The sequence below is a fragment of the Papilio polytes genome, unplaced genomic scaffold, assembly GCF_000836215.1.
Source record: "Papilio polytes unplaced genomic scaffold, Ppol_1.0 DF824180.1, whole genome shotgun sequence".
NCBI lineage: Eukaryota > Metazoa > Arthropoda > Insecta > Lepidoptera > Papilionidae > Papilio > Papilio polytes.
Window position 1 is genome coordinate 1,247,642 of NW_013525024.1, and position 26,309 is coordinate 1,273,950.

The window sequence follows — 26,309 nt, forward strand, 5'->3', positions numbered from 1 at the left end:
CACGTGTACATAATTTTCACTTTTGTGTCGTGTCGTGTGTTCACTCACCGCGCTTCTCATGGCTGATGTGGGATTGTGTGCGACATGTCCGACAATCTAACAGTTTTATACCCACCACCTCTACATCTGTACCTCTAAAGTTAGCGGTCGCGCCTACTTTTGACTACGATTACACAAAATTATTAAGATTTTGTTCGTTGCTATGAACATTCGTATGACAATCGTTTGTGACCTACATTTTAAGCCCAACTATATACATGTGTTATTTCTTGAGCACTACGGAAATACCTATCTTCCCTTGCTTCTTTTTTACATGTTTATGATAATCTTGTGAATGTTCACTTTTGAAACGTTTGTTTAAAAGCTCTTTGGAAGTAATCATTTTTCTCATATTTCTTAATTTGAGTTATTTTGAAAAACTTGTGTCTAAAAACTGAAATCACATGAAACTATGATTAACTTTACTATAATAACAATAGTTAATGTGTGTAAAAATTCTTTGTAAATCAATCTGGTCCTATACAAGGTAAAACAAACACAAAAAATATCACTTTCGCAAATCCATGGCCAAAAGTAACGCCATTGTAAGTTGATAATTAATTTCGAAATAAAATTTTCGATGCTTCAGTGTTACGAAGGTTTGCTGTACTTATTTTCGATTTTATAGAACTAGACGATATCTGTGAAACAGTATTTTTGTATTAAATATTTATTTAGTTATATTGACTGTAAAGTTTAGGTTTCGATTTCTTCATTGACTAAATGTTTGTTTGTATTTGTATTACATTTTTCAAGGTATAATTGTAGATTATACTGTAACATTTTAAGCAAAGTTTTACGTAAAAAGTTAACATTGCTACTATAAATAATGCAGTGAAACACGTTAAGTTTTGCATGACTATTTCGACGTTAGATGGATATTCTGCAAAGCCTAGACATTATAAATTGTATAAAATGTTTATATCTACAAGGCTAGAACCTAACTAACCTAACCTAACGTGTATGGCGAGCATGAACACTAAACAGCGTTGTAAATCCGTAGACAGTAAATATTGCATTGACTTGTAACAGTGAGTTGTGTGCTCAATAGATTTATAGACACGTGCTTCGGAGACCTATGAAAGAAATTTTTAAGTCATCGTCAATACAATGAAGTCGCGAGATAATCACAATGTCAATAGTATTAGTTCAAATAACTCATGATTAGGGTTGTCAAAAACGAAATCTGATCATTTTGTGTTTATTTACGTTTATATAAATTCGACACGACTCTTTGATGATAAACGCCTATTTCATGTTGCTATATATCTCACTGATAACATTGATTTTTTTATCTAATTCCACTTCCATATTTTGTCATCAGTTGCTGTGTAACCGTCACAGAGTCTGAAGTTTAATTTACTAATTATTTATAATTGAAGTTTCAAACTTTATTGCAAAGATTCTTTAATATTTCAGAATTTTTCAAATTACTGGTAACCTAAGCAAAATTTTAAATAATTGTATATCGACAACCCTAAATGTTGCCAACTGTTTACTTAACCAGAGTAGCCCAAATAGGGGCTAAAGTGCAAATAATTAGGTAATAGTGAAATTTACTGGCATCGCCGGTGGGTCATGAATTTACACCTTCATCTATCCTCAAGGCAAGGTAGTTAGAGCGACACTTTCATAACAGATGGTCTTAGATAACAATTTGCATCCTATTTCGTCTGCATCCGTCGTATTTCGTCACAGCCTTGTCACTCTACTGCCGTACGTGTTTTGTTTGTAGTATTCACTTTCTGGGACATAATTACTATGGTTATAATGTTACTAATTGTTTTTTTTTTATTACAAAAGTATACCATTTATGGAATAGATGAAAACATATTATTAAATTATTTACTATAACAAAATGATAAGTAAACTTAAATAACTTATTAGGTAAAAATTGTAACCCAAATGATTATTTAGCTATTTCAAGCCAGTGTTAAATAAAGCTAAGAGCTCGAAACTACAGTTTATTATCCAATCTATAGTAAATGTTTCAGCGTTGTTGTTAATTTTATTTTTTAATAGGATAATCTTTGACGGGTTCCGGCGGCGGACGTCCTTTCATCCCCTTCATTTCCGCCTCGCGTTGTTTCCGCTTTGCCACGATGCGGTCGTGTGTTCGCTTCATCTCTAAGATTTCCTTCATCTCTTCCTTGTCTTCATCCTGGATATAAATAAAAATGTTTGTTTTATGAAATAAACTACAAAGCATTTACAAGGATAAAGGACAAAATAACTTTTTTATATACAAAATACAAATATACACTTTTACAAAATTGATTATTAAACCTTTTGATTTATTCGCAACACTAACGCCCTCTTTCCGTTGGCCATCGGCTGGCTGTACGTCAACAGTTGCTTTAGCCTCTGCGCCGGGGGTACTCCCCGCTCCACGACGAGCACAATCCTCGCCCATTGCCGCTGCCATTCGTTACGTGTCTCTGCTATCTTCTGATAGGTATTTCCCATCATGGCTATCAACATGTTGACCAGGAGAATCGCTACTATTATCATATATACCACGAACAGGAACTAGAAGAAATACAGCTAAAATTATCAGCCATTTCTTCCCAATAGTGGTTGATTTGAGCATTATATCTGTTCATAATTAGAAATCCATTTGTCATCTACCTTAGTTTGTCAATTATATAAATGAAGTCACTGTTTAACTTTAATTGAACAGCCTTTTTGGAATTTTTATTAAATTATATGAATACTTTATTACATTGTTCTGTTACCTTTGCTTCAATCTCATGATCCGTATGTTCAAATGCGCTGTAATAGTCCGAGAATGACGTCAACGACATGAGGAACATCGCCATTATGCTCTCCATCGGCGAGGGCATGGGGTTTGAGACCGAGTCATCCACTCCCTCCGGTGTGTTAGGATTATCGAATGATAAGAATATTACATAGTATGCTAGAAAACAAACAAAAAATGTCTTATCTACTAAGAGTTACAGTATAAATGTTGAACAAAAAAATATTTTATTCCCTCACCATTAGTAAATTGCTTTAATTATACAAACCTTGTGAAAATCCCATAACGAATACAAGGTATATGCAAACAAAACGCAAAAGATCTCCCATCACCATGCGATAGATCATCACAACGAAAGGGCCGACGGTTTTGAAACCCCTGTTTAAAATAAACAGCACATCAGTAAATGCATCGATATATTTAATATATCTGATGTCAACAAATCCATTACTAATTTAAAACAAGAAATTGATAATACTGACCTACAAAAGAACAAGAAATAGGGAGCTGTGGTGAGCATGATGATAACAGCGACGTGATCCTCTTCCTCATCAGCACACCAGAGTCTCATTGTTGGCAACGCTAGCATTAATAGACAGGAGAACAAAAACATAACCCTAAAATAACACAAGATTGTGAGTCTCCGTGTCAGTAGGGTAACAATGTAGTGAAATTTCCATTGAAATATTTATACAAATTCAATTTTTAAGCTTTTATCTTTGATACCTTGAAGGAACTGTGCTTAGATTTTCAAAAAACATCTTCAATCCTAAGAACCTTGCTTCACGTAATGCGGCTCCGATGTAAGCCAACGCTCCTACCCACAACAGCAATTCCCCGGAAATTCTGACCTGGGAAATTACATCGATATTGAATAGGTATTAATTTGCAGGCATAGATTAAATGACACTTGAGACATTCAGGGAGAAAATACTTACTTTTGCTTGCCAACTATCAAGATTCATTAGTCTACACTCTTCCGTGAGATCTTCCCACCAACCCTCCATATCATTCTCCCGACGAGGTTCTGTTCATAAAAGTATAATTTTTAATTTACAAATAATAGTAGTGGAATTACTAAAATCATAATCCAAGTTAAGCTTTGCCATTCATTAAAATACTAGGATAGCTACTTTTATCTTTATCCTTCGGATGACTCTTGAAGTGACTGCAACGAGGCCCGGTCTTGCTAATATTCAACACTTCCACAGCACTTAAGTCAAACTCTCCGCCATTTATTATCGTACAATTCTCTGGAAACACATAGTCCAATTAATTTAGTATCTGTAACCGTAAAGCCTGTTATTTACTGGCATGTAATGGTGATATTATCTCTGATAAATCTTACCAACATCTGAGGTAGCTTCTGTATAGTTAACGTTAACTGTAGAGTTTAAAACAGTGGAGTTAACGGATGTTCTCTCAGGCGGACCCGGTCGCAGAGTAAAACAAACCAAAGACACCAAGAAGTAGAACGTAAAGAATATAAATCGACGGTAGAAACGAAACTTTACGAACGTGTTCCATTTAGTCTTCAAAAGATCTATCAGCATTCCATCAAGGAGCTCCAAGTGTTCGTCTTTCTCCTGAAAACGTTAATGTTAATCTTGACATATAATCCTAACCAGCTACAGTTTTAAAGTCAACGGCAGCAATAGTTGTATTCAGAGAAGAGTATAAGCAAATGTAAATAGGAAAAAAAACTTACACCGAACACGACTAAATTAAGCGCTGAATCTTTACAAATCAATCCAGTCTCGGTATCAATAGTGTCGACTAGACCGAGAGGGTAGGCAGCGCATGTAGTGGCTCCTATCTGCCAGTAGATCTCTCGCTCTATGTTCAGGATGTGCACAAACAGCTCTATACGAGCCAGCTTCGCGGCCAGGGTTAGAGGTGTCAGGTTTAAAACATTACGGATGCTTAGAGACGCACCTACTTCGTACGCCATGTCGAATGTACTCTGAAATAGAAACAGTTAAGTAACCAATAAAACATATACCTTTAATATAACGATTTAAAAATTGGTTTTATAAATTGTTAAGTAGAGAAAAAATTAACAGTATAACGAATCAAGCGGATTCCATTAGCCAACAAGGGCTGCATGCTCATCTTTATCGCAATGAATGAAAGACCCAAGTCATTTGATCAAATGAAAATTATTTATATTGTTACCATTTTGTCGTATATAATAAGCATGTGTAAAACAGTATTGCCGTTGGTATCCTGCTTGTCAGGGTCAGCTCCTCTTGCCAGGATGAGTCGATAGCATTCTTCGAGCCCCAGGCAAGCCGCGAAGCTAAGTGGATACTCTCCCCAGTATACGTAACTAAAAAAATAAAATGAGTAGACCAATTATTCACAGTACAGGGTTTAAAACATAGTAGTGTAGTAAATCACTATTTAGATGTTGATATTTACGAACATTTTCTGAACATAAAGTCATATAGATTTTTCTAACATTTTGTTAACAAAAATATGTAGCAAGAAGCAAAAAACACATAAATCGCTTCCTCTGAAATCCTTCTTATAATGATGGATGGTATATAAATACTTAGATATATGTGTAAGTATTCCAAATCACTTTGCTTCGTATCCCCCAAAAGCACTCCAACTTAATGTATGCGTACATTAAATGTTTTAAAGGGGAAAATCGTTCGTTTAAATAAACATACTGCGGACATACATAGAAAAGAAACAAACAACTCAAGTAATTAAAAAGATATAGTAAGTATAAGAACATATAAAAGCATGCATTTAAAAAAAAAACCTTACGAAAGTGGTAACGAAAAAACAATAATGGTTTGCTTGTGACCTGAAATTCGCGGTCTTCATCTGGATAAAATTTAATCTTTTTTAATCTTCATAGGATTAAGCCAGTGTTTGAACTAAATATTCCTACCCATCGTAGTTGGTGTGAGGTTGAACATTAACCCATTCGTGGTCGAAGGAGTCGGAGCGCGAGGCCTTCTGGTCTTCTGGACACATGAAGTTCCCATAGCACCGCTCGTGATAATCCGCGCCCGCGTCCAACAAGAACTTCACCATTGTCAAATCCTCATTCACTATCGTCATATGGAGCACGCTCTCACCTGCTCCAATAAATACCCTCATAAATTACAGCGCGTTTCAATGATCAATTCTTTGAACCATGGGAACTGTATTGTTATTGAGCACCTGTTGAACTCAGCACAAGATGTCGATAATCGTAAGTTTAGCCATATTGTATTTAAAAAAGAATTAACGTCACTAACTAATATGCAAAGGTTAGAAAAAAAAAACAGTTTTATAATATGCGTTGAGTTTTCGTAATAAATTTTCCGCCTTATCTTAGAGAAACTTTTATCAGCAGCTCTATCAAATTGATCCCATAAAGCATTTAAGGCCAAAAGGTCAATTTATATTAATTTGTCTAACGGATAACGGAACTTTATTGTCCTAAACGATATTGATTAAATCTTTTATGTATAGCTTATAATATACAAGTAACGGGTTGGGAAGAAAGTAATAAAGTATTCAAGTTTATACAAGAGAGTTTATAACTGCGATTACGTAATATAAAATATGCGTACCATAATATTCATCGCTCATGTACACATCATTGATCAGCTTAGGATAGAATCTCAGTAGTCTCTTCGCTAAGTCAGAATGTAGAGATGAGGCATTCAAAAGGCAGATATGAAGTACTGTTTCACCAACAGCTCCACGCTCCTGTAAAACAACACAGAATATAGCAAACCAGGAAACCTCATGGACTACAATTTTGATCAGAATACAGTTATCTCTTATATATTTATTTAAAGCCTTTACAATACTTTAATTTCAGCAGATATTGGTCTTATCTTTTTTTCTTGGTTTTGTCATAAATCGATTTTTTTCTATATCACCTTTAAATCCCAGCAAAGCTCTCTATAGCCAGAAGGATTTGCATCATATTCTTCTTGTGTTACCGCCGGCCAGTCCTTTTCTACGTCAAACTCTTCGTCCGGATTCTCCATACCTCTTAAAGGTGGCAACTAAAACGTTTATAAAAAAAAGAGTACTTCCAAATTCAAAAAAACGTCAGATTTGATTTTAAAACATTTGAAAATAGACCCACTTACCAGCTTATGTCTAGGTCTTTCCTTGTTTCTCAGCAGAACGATATGTGATATAGGACAATAGCGTCCTTTACCTTTATTGTACAGAAATGGTTCTACTTTGGTCTTAATGGCGTGATCGATTTCAGCATATTGTTTATTCTGGACAGCTCTTTTCATCATATCTACCAAAAGTCCTCCACCTGTTTTGTTAAAATTCTATTTGTAAATTAATTCGAATACAAGCACCTCTCTAACTCAAATTAAAATAGTTCTTCACATATTGTATTGTTAATATTCAGTGATATCTGAAGGCTTACCTTTCACGTCGACAAGCTTATACAACTTTTGCTCCGACGTTCCCGCTTGCTTCTTTACACCACTAGTTACATTACTCTCTGTGTTACCCATTGTACATTTATGTTTTTAAATTTAATTTATACTAAAGTAAGAACCTTACTACTTATTAATAAGTGGTTTGAATATGAAATACATTTGGTCGAGACAAATTTTCCTTACCAAGCTGAAAACTATTGATATAACGGAGTGGTTTCCATAACTACTTCAGCTGTTTTGATTCCATGATTTTTTTACACGGTACATATACGGTCTTTTGAACTTGTTTGTATATTGTCTATCATGTATCGACAATCATACTTCATACTAATATTATAAATGCGAAAGTTTAGAGCGATGGATGGATGGATGTTTGTTAGCGCTTGTAGCCTAAACGGCTGAATAGATTTCGATGAAATTTGGTATAGATGTGGAGGACAGTGTGTAATAACACATAGTCTACTCACTTTTGTTCTTTTATTCCACGCGGATGGTGTCGGGGGCCAAAGCTAGTAGTACATATATGATATTAGGGTACAGAAAAAAACACGATCTTATTTTTTGGTTAATCGCATTTAAAGACTTATATGTACGATTAATTATTAATACGGTTGTCTCATAATTAGATAAAAAGCTTCCACTAGACTCAATATTGATGCACTAAAGAACAGTCCAAGCATCCCGCCAACGGTAACTGGAAACAAAAAAATCTGTAAAACAACTAAAGTCAATAAGACAAATTTAATTGTGACACATTTGTTCAGATTAAAGCATCGATTTGAATGTTTTAATTATTGTATGTTCAATTCGTATTTAAAGTCTATGGTATAACTTACCCACCAAATCCAAGTCGTTGCGTAGTAAATTTTTACGATAACGTAAAGTGGGCAAGGAGATCATACGAATGTTAATAATAGATCCTCTCATGGCTTGCTTTGGCACGCGCTGCCTGTACATTAAATAGCAACTACATTGGCGAAAAAAACATATACCAATTTTAACGATTAGTCTTAACATAGACTTATAAATATTTATAGAATGATTCTTACAAACAAACACTATATAAAGTTAAACATAGGAATAAACTGAGTATTACAAGCAAATATTAGTACAAATTTTGCTTATACTCGGTTTATTCCTAAGTTTAACATTATACCGAGTTTATTTGTAAGGCTGTTAATGTGTTATTAGAAAGTAAAGTATTCCGAACAGACAGATAAATAACTGTTTTTTGTATTTTAATTGTGTATTTTAATAGCTTACATTGACGTATGAATTATAGTTAATTCACTTTCAACGCATGATGGTAAGCAGCTATCGGGATAGGATTTGTCAAAACCAAGCTTAGCTTTTTGACCTGAAAACAATTTTTATAACTACTTTGAAATTAAATTAATCGCACTTAGTTTACTTTTGCATGTGATTTAATTTTTGTTTATAAATAAGTTATACCTTCGTAAGTAACTAAACAATTTATACCAGTGTAATTGCAATACAAATGTTTATCTGAAAAAAAATTACCGTTTTTAAATATTTTTAAGTAGTTATGAAATAGTGAATTGAAATTTATAATGGGCAATTTGTGATATTATTTTTATATTTACATGATATGTCTCTAACAGGGTGCACACAACCGCACTGCTCGAACGACCTCTGTGTGTTTCTAGCAAGTCTGCACGCCGCGTTAGAATAAACCTGATAAAAAAAGCTAATTTTAATAACCAACAAAATACTTAGTGAGTACGAAATTTAGAAAATATATGTAAACTAGCTTTCGCCTGCGACTCCATCCGCGTGTATTTAAAAAATCAAAAGTGAGTAGCTTATGTGTTCTTCCAGGCTATTCTCTACATAGATACCAAATTTTATCGGGATCCGTTCACCCGTTTAGACTTCAAACTCTAACAAACACCCATCCATCCATCTAAACTTTCACATTTATAATACTAGTATTAGTATGAAGTATGATTATAAACAATGTTGCCAAGTAACAATGTGTACAATAGAGCCAGTAAATTATGTTTTAATTTTGCTTACCGGATAAGTATGCATAATTCCTTCTGGTATTTCATCAAGATATCTACATCCTCTGACATTTGCCGTCTCAAATTGTAAAAGAGGATCGTTCTCTACTTCGACAATAGAGAACAAGATATTAACACGATTATGATACTTCGAATCGACGTCTATTTTGAACTTTGTATCCAATAATTTGGTCGACAGTTCTTCTGGACTATGAATTGATATCTGTCGGTAAAGTAAATTACATGTATGAATATTTATAAATTTTGTTAACAGAATGTTTAATTAATTTATTGAAAAGTATGATGTAAATTACATGAGCATCGGATAACAAACGAAACGTCAATACTCCAGGACCTGTGCTTTGATTGACGCTAAACAATATATCACGGTTGTGTTCCCTGTAAAATTAATTACAAAGATGATTTTAATAACCACAAGTAATTCAGGTATTTGATAAATAGCTAAATCACTATTAGTCAAAACATGAGAGTTGAGGAACCACTTTTATCTGACGCTCGTATTAACGATATGACGATTAACGTTATCTCCGAGTTCCAGTTTCGTTATCATTGTTATGAAAATTGTTGAAGTGTGCAGACATATTGTGCTTACATGTGTTGTAGTGAATTGAATGAGATGCCAGGACCGGACTCAGAGTCCACTGGAAAGAATTTATCACAACATCGGAAATGTTTATAATTGAAACTGCAATCTGTGATTAGTTCCTCGCATTTTTTGTGAACCTACAATAAAAACAGATGCAAAGCTATTTGATGAAAACGTAAGTGAAAGGTACAAATTATATTTTAATGTTTATTTTATGTTTATATTGAAGTTAGAAAAGATGCATTTTACACTACGTTCTTAACGACTTATCTTTTGTTATTTCATACAATCAATCATTAAGACATCACGCTAACGTGTTTATTAACTTATGGTTAAGATTATGGACCGTTTAGGCTACAAACTCTAACTATCCAGCTAAACTAAGACCTAATTTTTAGTGCGTTTCCCTTTCCACCCTTTTCTTAAGATGATAAGGATGAGAAGGAAAAGTGGATATAAAAGTGAAAGTGGAGACGCATAGGAAAGGTGAAATGTATTCTATATGGGCGTCTCCTTCTCCGTCAATTAAGGGTAGGCAACGCATCTGCAATTGCAGATGATTATGGGCAGCGGTCGCTTTCCATTTCGGTGGATTCAGGCCGCTTGCTCGTATGCCACCTCATATAATAATGCAAAAAAACTTTCGCATTTAAGATATAAGTTAAGTGTTTCGATAAAAAATGTTACACTGTCTTACATCATTGATAATATTTCGCCAAGTTACGTTGCATGGAATAGCATCGCCACACTGCAGGCAAGCAGACCGTGTGCATGACCCCATACCAAATAACACGTCCGTCAGATATCTCCGGTAGTCGTAGTCCAATTTGTTCACTAAATCAGCTGATAAAAATAGCAATATGTTCCTTTATTCACAAATATTTCACATGACTGCTATCCATTTTTATCTGTCGGTAATTCATATTAAAATAATCTAAACCTATTTTCATCTATACTATAAATTAAAGAGGAAAGATTTGGATATTTGTATGTATTGTAATAACTCAAAAACTACTGAGCTGATTCTTCCACCATTAAAATGCTACGTTATCGGTATGTAAAATAAGCTACATTTTATTATTATTTTTTAAATTTCACGCGGGTGAAGTCGCAAGCAAGATAGTCATCTATAAAATGTAATTCGATAATTAAAAAAAATTACGATAACGTGCTGCCAATTTCTTCTGTGTGGTCTTTACATTATACGTTTCTAGAACAGTCACAGCTGGGAATACCGTGTTCCAAGACAAGTAGAGAGTGTTAGGAGTGAAATTGACTTCCACACCTACACGTAAAACTCTTCCCAATAAAAGATACAGACAACCACTTGATAGAATAAGAGTAATTGCCCAAAATAATCTGTAAGGGAAACAATCATAAAATGTTGACGAAACAAATAAAGTTTCTTGTTTTAAAGAATAAAAGCTGCCATAAAAATCAATGTATTGCCTTTCTTTTCCTAAAAATAAATAAGCAATAGCAAGTAAATATTGAATATTTAAATTACCTTTTGAAAATGCTAGCTTCCTTTTCAAAGACATATTTCAAACCATGTATAGAGCTGTTATGACCAAAGAATTGACACCGTTTTGAAAAACATGTTACAATTTTGCTAATCAATAATTTTAATTCGCCCATTTCAAGTGAAAATGTTTTTATGTACTAAGCGTGTTCGGTTTTTAATTTCCTTCTAACAAATAAAAAAATCATTTTGCATGTTTAATTTACTGAAAGCATTACGATGTCCGTATTTAATATTCTAGTTGTTTTTAAACTTACGTGAGTGTAATAAATAAAAGATTTATTCATACTTTATAACGAAGAATATTGCAATAAAATACCCTGCAGATATTTTCTTTTATATGTTGCTATTGTTATATAAAATATTTCTGGACTCAGGACCTTTCAAGTCGTAGATTTTGTAGTAGTAGTAAGTAAAAAGCAATAGAAACAAATTATCAAAATAAGAATCAAAATTAAAGTGTAGAAAAATAAAACAAAAAGCTGAATTGTAAATAGTTGTTTTATTTAAACGTCATTGAGCAATTATTTAGTAAACTAACAACGAATACAATAAATACAGATAGTTAGGCTTTGTCAACATTCATTTTAGTTTTAAATATTGAAATGGGAGTTGATTTCAAGTTCAAGTAATTACAAGTACAAGTACTTAAATAAAAAAGTAAAAGTATTAACATAAATTATAACTATTAAAAATTAAAGCTGAACCAAAAGTATAACATTAGTGAAATATTTATACGTTTTCAAAGGCGTAAGAAATAAATTATAACTTTGACTAGCTTTACAAAAGTCAACATTACAATATAGGTAAATATCCGTCAAGTCTTGTAACCTTATATTTTTTTAATGTTAGTGTTTACCGAACGTTAACCGAATAAATTTTTCAACCAGCCAAAGAAAGAAGATTTGGTAGGTGGAGGTTCAGTGGCCATGGGGTCCGCGTACGGATCCGTCGCCGCCTGCACGGAGCGGTCGAGACGGAACCCTTCGCGCAAGTCGCGTAACAACTCCGGCACCGGGTGACGTCGCTCCCAATCTGTCGCTGCAAAACAAAACCTCATTAAAAAAACATTAAACCCTTTCCAATTAGTAACGTAGAACGTAACACACCTGTGGCAATAGTGACTTAGAGAGTTATCACAAATAATCGTGATGAGTGAGAAGGTTTTCGTATTATCATCGACGATAATATTTTGTACACTAATCGCCCCTAACAAACAAAAATGAGACCAAGAAATATCATACAAATGTCTTTACGAACAATTTCTTGCAAATATTCGTGATAGACCCTCAGATACCTTAGTTTCAGTAGCGGAAACGGTTATTTTTCGTATTCAGATAACTCAAAAATATTTATTTGTTTTAAATACTTACGACAATAGGGTTCGGTAGCGGTTGTAAGTACGAAATAAGCCCCAGTGGCTCTCGGCAGGCCGCGGCCGCCCACCGCACGTATTCCCATCTCTGAGCAGGCGCCCGCGCGGTCGCAAGCCGCCACTATACTAGCGTTCACACTAACAACAAAAACATTACATTATATTCTTTGTTGAATTGCCAACTGTAACACGAGATCTTTGAATTAAATATCAGGTATCTATGTTTTAATAGTGGAAAAGTGTATGATGAACCAAATATGGAAGTTCTTACCCTTCATAAGTCAAATTCCACTGATGTCCTCTGAATGAACAGTTGTTGTTGACCAAGGACTCAATAAACAGCAAGTACGCTCGGCCGTGACTGCACACAGCTTGCTGGAGTACTGGGAACACAAACAAAACATTTTCCTTGCACTTCTCTGAGGACATGACATTTGAATAGAAAGAGAAACATACATATCCTATCTTCTTTTTTGACAGGAACTAAAATACCTATAATATTTTTCATACCGCTTTTTTCAGATGCTTTAACGGTCAATTAATAGGTTTACTTCTTCTTAGTTTGCTTTAGTTTCCTAAATCACCTTACGAATATAAGAAGTTAAAATAATACTCACTTCCGACTGGAATAGGCAAGAGACGAGCCCAGAGGGAGCTAGTCGTGTTGAAGCATCCGGGCTGCTTCATGCCACCGTTGGGATAGAAGTCCGCATGACCTGTTCACATACTTGTCATCCATAACTCCAACAATAAAAATACATCTTATCTTACTATCTTACTCTTACTAATATTGTAAATGCAAAAGTTTAGATGGATGGATGGATGTTTTTTAGAGTTTGTAGCCCAAACGGCTGAACGGATCTCGATGAAATTTGATTCAGAAGTGGAGTATAGCCAGGAAAAACTCTTGTTTTTACTTTTGTTTTTTATTAATTCCACGCGGACGCAGTCGCGGGCGAAAGCAAGTAATAAAAAAGATTTTAAAAAAATAGTACGCTACCAGTAGGGTCAGGAAATCCGAATCCAATCTTAGAGAGTAGTCGACCGTTGGTGTGTATGACGTCAACAAAGTCCGCATCAGTCGCGTCCAATCGCTCCACCAGATTGTTCGTGCGGAAGCAGGGTTGCGCCGGGTCTAGACCTGGAGTACACACAATTACACTGTGTTATACTGTAATCATAAATGAATAACCACCTTGATTGCTACTCTCTTGTTAGGCGTTCAGCTGCGAAAATCACATTTGTACATAGAGGTAATTTGCTAAAGCCTCATGGGGCCTAGTGTCCCAAAACCACTGCCATTGCATCTCCAGGTTAAGGAAGCCTTGGGGCATTTTAATATCTTGGCTTATCTTAAAATTTCCTTATTGTTCATTTTTTATTGTACACTATAACTTAAAGTTGTTAAAGTTTCGATAGCAAAGCCAAGAAATCGGCGAAAATCTATAATTAACTATTGTTTATCATTAAATTGTTAGTATTGAAGATTTCAAATACGATTGAATTCTTTAATAGGAAAAGTCAATAAAACGTCTATACTATTCACATGTGTAATTTATAACACCATTAATGAAATACCCGGGGATTTTTCTAAACAACTATTTTACGGATAGGTTTGTCTCGTTTTTCCGGTTCGTAACTTAATGAAAAACATTTTGGTAACACATAAAATATGACAAGGAAAACGAAAATACCACAACAAAATTATTCCAGTATGGTAATAACTATAATAGTTAGTTATACAAAATTTAAACTATAAATTTAGCTTCATTTCAAGTGCACCAAGATTTTGGAAGTGGTTTATAAATATTTGCATATTCCTTAACATTAAAACAACTCGTTACAGTTTTTATGTTAAAGGCTGTACATAACAGTAATAATATATAATGCATTTGAAGCCATATCATTTGCTTATTTATAAAAACAATTATATAAATGATTGATCATACTGCTTCTCATTATAGTTGACTGACATATCGCATGTAAGGTGTAATCAGTAAATCATTAACTTCCTTATCCATGTGCCGGTAAACGTGTTCTATCTTATTCCATATAATTATCCGAGCCAAATAAAACTATGCCATATAAAACAAAAGATTGTTAGACATATTTGTAAATAGCATGAACGTTCTGTAATAAAAAAATAATGGTAAGAAATAAGTTATTTCCACTGGGAAAAAAACTATCAAGTAACACGTACAAGTTTTAAATTTTTAATACGTATACCTAATTTCAAAGACTGGTAAAAAAAACAAACAAACCATGTTACCATTCTGTCGCATTAATTAAAATATTCACGTAAAAACATGTCAATTCTCTTCCTCTCTCTCTCTATCTCTTTCTTACAAACTCAATTCAGTTGATAAGATGATTTTATGTTATTGCATCAGCACTGCAAAGTTACAGCAGATACTTATGTATGTATGACTTACCAGTAATCCTAGAAACGCGACCCAAATGGTAAGACACGTAGGAGACAATGTGCGCGCCGAGGCTGTGGCCTACAAAATGGAAGTCTTTGGGATTTGCTCCCGTTTCCTTGATCAGTTGCTGCATAAACCTACGTATAAAAAACAACAATCTATACATTGCTACCCTTTCCTTAGAGACAATAATGATTATCATTTATTTATGTCAGACTAGCTTTCTCTCGCGACTCCATTCGCGTTGAATTTAAAAAAATCTAAAGTCAGCCTATGTGTTCTTCCAGACTATCCAGACTACCCTATACATCTATAACAAATTTCATCGAAATCCGTTTAGCCGTTAAGGCTAAAGAGTCTAACAAACATCCATCCATCTAAACTTTCGCATTTATAACATTAGTGTGATTATTGACAAAGTATGTAGTTAAATAACGACTTAGCTCGCGTATATTCCTATGTACTTTTTAGTTTATTAAACATTCCTCATAAAAGTTTTGATAAACGATATATTTAAAATATATCTTGGTGAGAAATACGTCATAAACATTAAGAAAAGAAAGTCCAGTTCTTGGTATTTACCAGTACCAATTACTTGTAATTCCCGAATATAAATTTCATATTCTAGAATCTCATATCAGTTGTAGTTAAAAAGTTTGTTTATTTCTTGAAGGGATAATAATTACCCGGTAACATCGCCGCCTACTGTCCTGGTGTTTGCGACAGCACGCCAGTACTTCCAAGTATTTCCTCCTTGACTCCAATCGACAGCTATGACATTAACATCGCCCTATAAAGAAAACTTATTGATTTATGTTTTATATAAGTATCGGAATAATAGAGTATAAATAATCTATTTATATCTAATTTAGTTAATACGGTCGAATACATTTTGTATTCTTTAACAACATTTTTTTCTTAAGAACTCATGATTGACGATGACCTAGAATTCGAACACAAAACCAGTTTTAAATTTATCAAAAACGACAAAAAATGACAACAGCATAAAAACAACATCGCATTTAGATTTGATTTATAATTAGTGTCCGCACACCTGAAACTAAACTATCGCACATCTGTTTAGTTTCGCTTTGATTCCTATGACTTTATATGTAGGTGCACACACTACTCGATTTTTAGTTGTGCAACTAAACAGTTGAATTGGCTGCGAAACAATCGACAATCGCACAACTGTAGTGCGATAGTTTAGTCATAGGTGTGCGCCCGCTGTTAGAGGTTTACCTTGTCTGTACTTACCCACTGTAAAAAGGCGTTAGTCATAGCTATCACCCAGCTAGCGTTGCTGTGGCTCATAAAACCGTGTATAATCATAACAGTCTTTCTATTCGGCTTGAAATCTACCCATTCCAGACCAAATTGATCTCCAGGAAAAACCTGTAAAATAATTATGATATGTAAAAAAAACAAATGAACATATGAAATACAGTCAAGCTTCTGGGTGCATTCAATCACTTTTATTAACGCTTATCTAATTTACTTGGGCTATACCCAATGTGTCAAGTTGATTTTATCAAGAAAAATTTTATGAACGTCACCTTTACTATTAACTGTAATTAGATCTTTACATTAAATATCATCTTCCTATCATATTACAGTAGTCATTACCTGAACTCTTTTTGGATTTTGTCGAGAAGAGAAGTAGAAGTGTGTATTGATGTTCTCCGAGGAGTCCGGCTGCATATTGATCAGTTGGCTGGCGAACGAACCCAACCCGAAACAATCCACTTCTTCTGATTCCGGGAAGTCGGTTACTGGTTCCTATAGACGAAAGAGATCTTAACAAATTTCAATTATGAACTAGACCTAATTGACTTCTATGGAACGCAGCATAAATTGTTATAACTGCCAATTTTCATTAACCGTTAAAAAAAAAGAAAAAGCGCTGTTAAACAACCCCTAACAACGATTGATCCGATAAGTTCGGTGGTCATTACAATGGAACACAAGGTTGTTATTTTGTTAAAAAGTTAACGAAATTAAATAAAAAATAATAACATAAAATCCATACCACTGAACCATAATCATCAGTAGACGTGTTTGTTCTCTCATGCTTCTTGTGCCAATTTAGAAATTCTTCAATGTCCTCAGGGCTGATGTGATTTTCCACTGAAATATAAATGTTCATTAAACAATTGCAGTCATTAACGATAATTGGATATTAAAATCCATTTATCAAATACAATTATAATATATAAATAGAGAGATTAATTAATTTCTTAACGAAATCAATCAATACATTACAAACAAAAGTCACTCGTCAAATTTTGTGAAAAAAATCAAGGATGTATTCGAAGGGATTACCCCGACCACAAATCATAGAATACGGTAGTATTTGAAGCATTAAATAAATAAAAAATGTGACGCAAACATGACATTACAATTACCGCCTTGCCATTGCAACGTTGAGGTGTAAATTACAAACAGTAAGGTACCATACCATATTCACTATTTAAATATGACCCAGTAGCATGAAATATAACTGGTGGATATTGAACTGGATCTTTTTGTTTTATTCTTCCAATGGACAAAATAATACGAGGATCATACCTTTACAAAATTTAATAAACAGAAAACAAAAAGCAACACAATGTTAGTACTTTTAAGAATTGGCTCTTGTCCTATATCCCTGATGAATAACAAATTAATGTACCCTAAAACCCCAGAAAATGTTATATCATGTTGATTAAATAACGCCAATATTATAGGACTTTGTCGCGTTATCCGTTGCCAAGGAGATATGTAAACAATCATAAAGGCTCATGGAATAAGAAACACTAGATACCCTTAAAACATTATATCTCACATGCTTTTGCCATCTTGAAGTAATTGGTTAAAGTATATTAAAGTAAAATCGTATAAAGTAAGTCTTTAGGCTCGTAATTCCCATTACGATTAAATCAATAAATTAACAAGACGCATAAATTCCTTTATCCATCTTATATGTCTACAAACGTGGGAATTGCACTCAAGTGAAAAGTTTGTACATTGTCTTTGATACTTAAGAAAAATATTTACTTGTCTTATTGCAAAGAGTTCGTAACCAGTATGATTAAATATGTTGAAATTGGCAGTTTTAATATCATATTTATTTGCTTACGGTGTCGCATCTAGTTGTTTAATATCTCCGACGAGCACCATCCTGACCTTATCTAATCCAGAATTGAATAGCAGTCGATCGCGAATCGAGGTGCACGCCACAAGCTTACAGCAACACGCAAACCTTGATCTTAATAAACTATACTAATAATGATTACAGTGAAGTGCTAATTAGACCACAGTTTTTATTTCATTTATAACTTTAAAAGTAATTACAACATTAATTACCTTTACTGAGTCGGTGCGAATTTAAAGAAAATCGAAATTAAAAAGAAATTTGACCAGACCATAAAATTTAGAGATAGATATTTAGTTAATAGAATTATTTCCTTTTTGTTAGCATAAGCTTGAAAACCCACAAACTGGACTTGAAAAAAAAATGCTGTAATTTTTCTTGTGGGTTTTCCCGCAATCTTGATTCCACACTTTGCATAAAAGTACATACTTAACTTAATAAAAAAATATTAACATAAAGTAACTAAAATGAATAACAGATAAAACTTTTAAAATATACTAAAGTTGTTCTTAAATTATTTAATGTTACGAATATAGAAGCTCGCGAAAGCTTATATTCAGTAAAGTAAGTTAAAATGGCTTAAAGTTTGCACACGCACACTACACAACTGAAAGTCTGACATTTTCGACAACTTAAATGACTTCCGAACACGCGACTATGTTAATACAGATCGAAGTTTTCATGATAAGTTTATCGTCATCAGACTGGACCCTTACGTAATGCATTTATCCTACTCTAAATTTTTTGTTCGGAATAATGCTATTAAAGTATTATCCTTTGAGTGCTACATTCGCTAATGACTTACAAAGAAATTGCTGTGAACTTTTCAGATTATATTTTACAAGGTCTTCTACTTTCTTTATGGTTTAAGTTTTCGATCTGTTCGAATACATCAACTAAACAAAGACAAATATTGGCATCAACACTCTATTTATGATATCTCTCTTATCTATATTATTCTTTAATAAATAAATACCGAAAGCAATGAACTTTTTTATAACCTGTCTGTTTGGAAAGTATTTACACGTAGCGTTTCCAGCTTGTTGGCTTACATCTTTGTTTTAATTTACAGATAAAATACAATGAATTCATTGCTCTGAAACTGAGTCCTAGCTCATGTCAACAAACTTAGCATAACCCATTTACGTTGTTTCGTAAAAAAAATCGTTAAATCCACTTAAATTCATTGATACGAAATATTAAACCGGTTTCAGTCTAACTCGACTATCGGTCAAAAATACCCACCATAATCTAGTTTATCTACGTAATTTGTACGTAATTGCGAAAAGGTAATCAAGCCATATTCAAATACAATTATTTGGGATACTTAATCATTAATTTACAATTGCTTATACAAAAGAAATTTACAACTTTTTATAAGTGGAAACGTGCAAAGGATAGTCGTTTATGAAAAATCCGCACCTCCGAAACAACTGCAAATATGTGTATTTATTTTTTAAAAGTGTACGCATAATAAGATCAATTATTCTCCAATACACTAGTATTTCTAATTACCATAATTGCTATAGTTAAGTATCATTGTTATTCAGAATTGTCAGTCCGTTTTTGATAAGTTCATGACCGCTATCGCCCGGTGTAATTGCAATGTTTTAGGTTAATTGACACTACATATCCACTTTTACGTAAACCCTAAAAGGATTACTAATTTTAGACTACACACAAAAATACATATGATCTACTTCTTATATACGCCATAAATATTTTAAGTACAACAATTTCTATCGTTTTAGGTTCGTCTAAAAAAAGTTTTGTTAAATTACGACCTTTGCTTGTAGGTGTTTTTTTTTAAAAAAAAACAATAATTAGAAAAAAAGAACAATAATTAAAACACTTAAAACAACACTTACACTCATCAGTCGTTACCCAGGGGCATTCAGCGGAAATATTTGCACACAATAAGAACAACCAAAACATAAAAGTCAATAAAAACTTCATTTTGAAAAGTATAAAAAAAACTGATTTATGAAAAACAATTATTGTTTTTTAATTTTAAAAGACAAAACTATTTATAAAATAAATCGTAACGCGACACGTCTTATTCGATATTGTCTACAATTTAAACTGTAGCAGTTAGCAATGTTGCAAATAAATATATAGACGGTAATGACAAAGGCGCGCAGTTTAATTCCCAGTTTGTTTATACGTTTAGCGGCAAAGATGCACCGGAAATGCATCAGCTACAAATAGAGATAATTTATCTTTTAATAAGTACTTATATTAATACTTGTGGATAATAATCCAAATACGTTAATAAACGTATTTTGTTTTCGCTTTGCACATTACTTAAAATTAGTAATTAGGCAAATCAGATTCTTGTAAAAAAACAATAGGATATTTCTAACCAAACGAAAGACATAAAGTACATGGGCGTCGTAACATCTTACTTCTTACTAATCTTACTAATATTATAAATGCGGAAGTTTAGATGGATGGATGGATGTTTGTTAGTTTTCATCCTAAACTGCTGGACGGATCTCGATGAAAACATAGGTGTAGAAGATAGTCTAGAAGAAGAAAGGCTTAGTAGCTTTTAATTCCACGCGGGCGGAGTCGTGGGCGAGAGCTAGTTATAAGCATTTTCATTACTCTCATCAACACCATAAAGTTTCTTGGATGTTTTTCTTATTTGTATCTACGTCAGGTAGACAAAGGAAGTAACAAAATAGATTGACTCATTCGTAAGTTTCGCGCCAAGAAAACCCGACACTCTGTCATCCATAATGGGAAAATTTAATGAAATCTGTAAACCCATGAAAGCTAAATAATTAATAAACTTTAATAATATTCAAATTATACAGGTAAATACACATGAAAATATGTATTGCATTATTTTTTTTACATTATACTGCGTCATCATCGTCGTACGTCAGTCCACGGTCCGTTCTGACTGAAGACTGCTTCACGAAATTATTGGTTATTTCTTTTAAATTTTTCATATATCCTTCTAATTTATCATTTCACTTCTTCGAATTTAACTACTTGTGTTAAATTTGACTTCGCCCCTTCAAATGTTGCTTATATCTACAACTAACTTCTACCACCACTTCGTACAAGTATGCTTAAAGCAAGTAATAAAATTAATAAAAAAGTGAAGAGATAATCTTATAATGACGTAAAAGTGATTAAGAAAAGATAATTGCAAAAGTATTACGGCGTAGGGTATGGAGAAATACTTTGAATTTAATTAATTGACAGTTAAAGATTAATGGACTGTTTTTTTATTAAAATTTTTAATACCAAACTTTTTTCTAACAACCAAGAACGAAGATCGTAGATGAATGAACGCGAAGAAAACGCGAAGACTGAGTTATTTTGACCGTGACTTAGATTCTTGTATTTGAAAAGTAGCACTCGGGTTGTATTGTTATTAAAAAAATTGTTGGGCGTCCCTGACCTGTTTGTAAACATGACTTTGTTGCGTTGTCATTAATTATTGATTATAGACTTTTTTAATTTAGATATACGCCGTTGAGTCAAATCACATTATAGTAATTAAACTAATATTATAAATGCGAAAGTTTGAATAGAATGGATGAATGTTACTACGTATCGCCAAATCGGTTTTATGGATGAAGTTATGCTTAGACACCATTTACACTAGCTTAATCACCCTTATAACTCTGACCGAGTGGTAGCCATTACGACGGTCAATTTTCTTTAATAGAAAAGGAATCTTTGAATTGTAAATGTTATTTGGTTATTGCTTGTACAACAATTAATATTTTATTTCACTTGTATTATCCCATTATTCATTACCAAAACACCATAATTGTATTCCCGACCGCTAGTTTAATTACCTACGTCAAGTAATATTATTATGGAAATGTTGTTTTTCACGGTCAGGACAGTACAAAGACAAAGTGCGTCACAACACAAGATTTTGCAGCTGTAAACATAATCGAGTTGTGATTTCCTTGTAGAGAATCTTTATCCCTGAATTTAAAGGAACTACGTAAGATATGTTAAAGTTCATCACAACAGAAGTTCCTGGTTTAAAAAAAACATACAGACGAATTGAGTACCTCCTTTTGGGAAGTCGGTAAAAAATCAAAGAACTATAATATATTGACGTATTATATTTAATAAAATTAACGGATAGTTAAGGAAATGTCTAACAAAATCCGTTACCACTAAATAAGTTAGATAAATAGTTTAAAGTTTAACAAACAGGCGTAGGTACAAAAATAGTTCATTTATTGACTCACTGGTAAAGTCCTTTCACTTTATTAATCACCCGAGATTGTGATTGAGTAATATAAACTAATATAATACATTTGTTGGGGATAAGGACGTAATTCGGTTTGTTAATTGTTAAGGAATTCACTAGAATCGACTGGTTTCTTTTAAATCTTGTCTCAAGTAAAGTTAATAATTCTGTATCTCAAGTCTCTTCAAATTGGATTCTCAAGTTTGGTTATTCCGTAAACCGTTGATTCGGGATTCGTCAAGAAGTTATTTAAAAATAGAAATAAAGTACTCCTAAGGAAACTTATTGAGCAATTTAACCAATGTAACTTTTATAACTTTTTACACAGTTAGCCGTTAAATTGCCCGCGAACTTCGGACTGAAATTATAACCTTGACCCCAAGAATACACTCACTATTTAACTTGCCATATTTTGGTAGTTTTTAAAATGTTGAAGTCTAGATTTTAAGTTATAACAACCAAGTTTAACGTAAAAATTGCAGTTAACACTTATCAAAAAATAAAAGCAAATGGGAAATTTTGTAAACAATTTTTGAAATAATTGTTAAAAGAATACACACTAAATATGTTATTCCATAACTTATAATATTTTTATTTATTTATTAACTTTAAGTGACAAATGTTTTGTTTAACGCCAATTTTATTTTCCTGGCAATGATAGACACGAATACAATGCTCTGATTGGTCGACTCCATAACGTATCTAACAGTTCAAAATTCAGTGCAACTGCCATGCAAAGCAACTGTTCTTCATGTTCAAGCGCTTAGTTTGAGAACATTGTGTATTCATTTGTGAACAATTTTTAGACTTTTGCTTCATTTTTATCATTTTATTGACTTGAACTTATATTTGAAGTTAATTTATAATGACGTCTATCAAGGAAGATGAAAAGAAAGAAATACCCGAAATAATTCAAGATCCTCAAACAAAGAGCACATATCACAGATTGCGGTTTTTCGGAAAGGTAAGTTTTTCTTTTACATTATACAACGACAAAATAACGAACTCGTTACTTATATCTTTGCTATATATAACTTGTAAAATGGGCATATAGCAATTTTAAACTGAAAACATCCGTTATATTTGGGAACAATTTTAAAAGTATTTGGCGATCTAATACCCACTAGTGTTAAAGTAATAAGACAACAATAACGTGAACTATGATTATATTCATTTAACCTATCGTTTATTCTAGGGGGGTTTTGCAAAATGCTACGAAATCCAAGACATGGCCACCAACCAGGTGTACGCGGGGAAAATCGTTTCAAAAAAGCTTATGGTAAAGTCGAGTCAAAAAGAAAAAATGGCTCAGGAGATCTCAATCCACCGGTCACTGCAACATAAACATGTGGTTGGCTTTCACAGCTTCTTCGAGGACTCCCTCAACATTTACATTGTACTGGAGCTCTGCAAGAGACGGGTTTGTACTTTTTATTGTATGTAAAACTTTCCTAAAACAAAAACAATACAGCAAATAGTTCATGTCATCATTGGACAAAAAGTTGTATTTACTTTCAACATTTTTCACAGTCCATGATGGAGTTACATAAGCGTAGAAAAGCAATCACGGAGCCAGAAACAAGGTTCTACATGCGTCAGATATTACTCGGTGTGCAGTATCTACACAGCCGAAGGATCATACATAGAGATCTTAAATTAGGAAATCTTTTCCTTGACGATGACCTTTGTGTTAAGATTGGAGATTTTGGACTAGCAGCTAAGATAGAATATGAAGGTAATGTGACAAATTTTTATTACACAGTAAAAAATCCCTTAATTTATAGATTTTTATCATAAATAATGAATAAATTTAACTTTTTAGGAGAGAGAAAACAGACTTTATGCGGCACACCAAATTACATAGCTCCCGAGATATTGACAAAGAAGGGACACTCCTTCGAAGTGGACATTTGGAGCTTGGGCTGCATCATGTACACCCTGCTTGTAGGGAAACCACCCTTTGAGACATCAACTCTCAAAGATACATATAAAAGGATCAAGCAATGTGAATACAGGTAAGATAATTTATTTTAACTATACATCTAAAAAACAATATGTTAAAATTGAAAAGAAGTTTAATATTGTTGTCATGTGCCTATTACAACTATAATCTTTAGGCACAACAAAATTCTTATCATTTTATTACAAAAACAAGTTATTTGTTGTTTAAAATCTTTATTTCTCTTAGGATTTACAAAAGTCACTTTATTTAAAGCATTATATTAAAGTTATTTACATGTATGACAAAATAATTTTGTATGAGCATATAAATGTTGAATAATATTAGGGTTATCAAAATGATAATAATGCACCTTTTTGTTGCCAACTAGTGAGGGGATATATCTAGCGCTGCATACTTGTTGTGCGGGCCCATGGCAAACATTTGGTACTCGCTTGGCTCAGGCCGTAGTCAACGAAAATACACTCAAGATGCGTTACAGGTGGTTATATCCAACACTTGTGGTAATATGGTGATGGAACTCAATGTGAGCTTCTATTCAAATCTGCTTGGGACAGTTAATGTCAAACATATTTGTTCATTTTACTTTGAAGTTTTCATGTGTGAAACTAACCATGTTTGTTTCTCAGTTAAACTGAAAATAAGCCATATTCATTGTGTTTAATATGTGAAATCTTCTGTTGATTTTTTGTTGTGGTTGTTTTCATTAGATGTTTTAAATTGTGTAAACTAATTAGACTTACAAGCTTACAATAATTAAGGAAGTCAGTCATATGAGGAAAAAAGATTGTCTATTCTATGTAGTCCTTTTTTTTAAATTAATTCCATTATTGCCTTAATTTTCTCAACTATTCTGTGGTAAAGAAAAAACAATAGTAACTACAAAGTTTTGAGACTAGTCATACTAATATTATAAATGCGAAAGTTTAGATGGATGGATTTGCTAGAGTTTGTAGCCTAAACGGTTGAACGGATTTCGTTGAAATTTGGCATAGATGTAAAGGATAGTCTGGAAGAACACATAGGCCACTTGCATTTGTTTTTTTTTTAATTCCGCGCGGACGGTGTCGCGGGCGAAAGCTAGTAATAAATTAGTATAACTTTTGATTATAAAACCCGTTGCGCCGATCCTACGGGAGTAGGATAAGAAGGATGATGATGATGAAAATTTTATTATTGAAGGAAGTATAGGTAAAAAAGTACGCAAGTACTTACGGTGTCTAAGTCGTTTCAAATCTAAATCACAACTTTGTAATCAAACTTGAAATCCAATTAGCATAACAAGATATTTTAAAAATAACGAAAATGTTCCGAAGTCAAGTCAGATAAAAAATGATGTATGTTTTACGATAATTAGCATATTTTGTAAACAAGTGATTTGCACACTCCATTCCCCAAGTCAATGACGTTTAAAATATAGATACTTGCGATTGTTGTTTATCAATTTTAAAAACCTTCGATGATGATAATACAAACAGGGAGTGATGGTCGAATCTAGTTCTTTGTTGGATTAAAGGGGAAACATGAAATCGTTAGTTGTGTATATGTTACAACGTTCTACGTTTTATAGATGCGAAAGTTTAGATGGATGAATGGATGTTTGCTACTATGTATTTCAAAAACTGCTACTCGCATCAGAAATTTGGTATAGATGTAGAACATAGTCTCAAAAAACATATACACGGCTAATTGATTCCTTTTTAAACCCGCGGACGGAATCACGGTCGACAGCTAGAACAGCAGCTTAAAATTTTGTGTAACATCATTCAACGTTATACGACCAGGGTACCAACAACGTTGAGGAAGCCGGCGACGTCGATGATCG

General features: G+C 33.2%; 4 protein-coding genes across 4 annotated transcripts in view; 1 reads left to right on the forward strand and 3 right to left on the reverse strand.

The window, feature by feature from the left end:
• Positions 1–382, reverse strand: part of LOC106110992 (putative protein TPRXL) — a 1,655-nt gene extending 1,273 nt beyond the window's left edge. The window contains exons 1-2 of the mRNA XM_013292960.1: positions 314–382; positions 45–163 (exon numbers count right to left, since the gene is read on the reverse strand). Of these exons, the coding sequence (XP_013148414.1) occupies positions 45–163; positions 314–382 (188 nt within the window). The remainder of the gene's footprint in view (positions 1–44; positions 164–313) is intronic.
• Positions 383–2,047: 1,665 nt separating this feature from the next.
• LOC106110993 (transient receptor potential cation channel subfamily V member 5) lies at positions 2,048–7,287 on the reverse strand. Its single transcript, XM_013292961.1, has 16 exons — positions 7,197–7,287; positions 6,901–7,079; positions 6,685–6,813; positions 6,370–6,508; positions 5,700–5,889; positions 4,973–5,126; positions 4,506–4,760; positions 4,146–4,383; positions 3,931–4,050; positions 3,736–3,824; positions 3,524–3,648; positions 3,280–3,414; positions 3,066–3,175; positions 2,775–2,956; positions 2,326–2,568; positions 2,048–2,200 (listed from the first exon to the last, which is right to left on the reverse strand). The coding sequence occupies exons 1-16, from the start codon at positions 7,285–7,287 to the stop codon at positions 2,048–2,050; spliced, it is 2,532 nt and encodes an 843-aa protein (XP_013148415.1).
• A 4,915-nt stretch (positions 7,288–12,202) lies between these two features.
• Positions 12,203–20,362, reverse strand: LOC106111184 (pancreatic triacylglycerol lipase-like). The gene is made up of 11 exons (XM_013293197.1): positions 20,165–20,362; positions 17,193–17,290; positions 16,790–16,942; positions 16,421–16,558; positions 15,850–15,953; positions 15,173–15,300; positions 13,741–13,881; positions 13,358–13,456; positions 13,012–13,123; positions 12,739–12,878; positions 12,203–12,406 (listed from the first exon to the last, which is right to left on the reverse strand). The coding sequence occupies exons 1-11, from the start codon at positions 20,250–20,252 to the stop codon at positions 12,231–12,233; spliced, it is 1,377 nt and encodes a 458-aa protein (XP_013148651.1). The 5' UTR covers positions 20,253–20,362; the 3' UTR covers positions 12,203–12,230.
• Positions 20,363–23,228: 2,866 nt separating this feature from the next.
• Positions 23,229–26,309, forward strand: part of LOC106110994 (serine/threonine-protein kinase PLK1) — a 7,685-nt gene continuing 4,604 nt past the window's right edge. Inside the window, exons 1-5 of the mRNA XM_013292962.1 lie at positions 23,229–23,488; positions 23,720–23,944; positions 24,055–24,259; positions 24,347–24,539; positions 26,269–26,302. Coding sequence (XP_013148416.1) covers positions 23,390–23,488; positions 23,720–23,944; positions 24,055–24,259; positions 24,347–24,539; positions 26,269–26,302 — 756 coding nt within the window. The 5' untranslated portion in view covers positions 23,229–23,389. The remainder of the gene's footprint in view (positions 23,489–23,719; positions 23,945–24,054; positions 24,260–24,346; positions 24,540–26,268; positions 26,303–26,309) is intronic.

Bases quoted from the DNA above. Each gene is read 5' to 3' on its own strand.
- LOC106111184 (XM_013293197.1), bottom strand. From the start codon at position 20,252: ATGAAGTTTTTATTGACTTTTATGTTTTGGTTGTTCTTATTGTGTGCA. The intron at 17,291-20,164 runs GTAAGTGTTGTT...TTTATATTTCAG, and splicing joins CTGGGTAACGACTGATGAGT to TGGAAAATCACATCAGCCCT. The intron at 15,301-15,849 runs GTAATTATTATC...TTTTATACGTAG, and splicing joins GTAGGCGGCGATGTTACCGG to GTTTATGCAGCAACTGATCA.
- LOC106110993 (XM_013292961.1), bottom strand. From the start codon at position 7,287: ATGGGTAACACAGAGAGTAATGTAACTAGTGGTGTAAAGAAGCAAGCG. The intron at 6,814-6,900 runs GTAAGTGGGTCT...TAAACGTTTTAG, and splicing joins AAAGACCTAGACATAAGCTG to TTGCCACCTTTAAGAGGTAT. The intron at 2,201-2,325 runs GTTTAATAATCA...ATTTATATCCAG, and splicing joins TGTTGCGAATAAATCAAAAG to GATGAAGACAAGGAAGAGAT.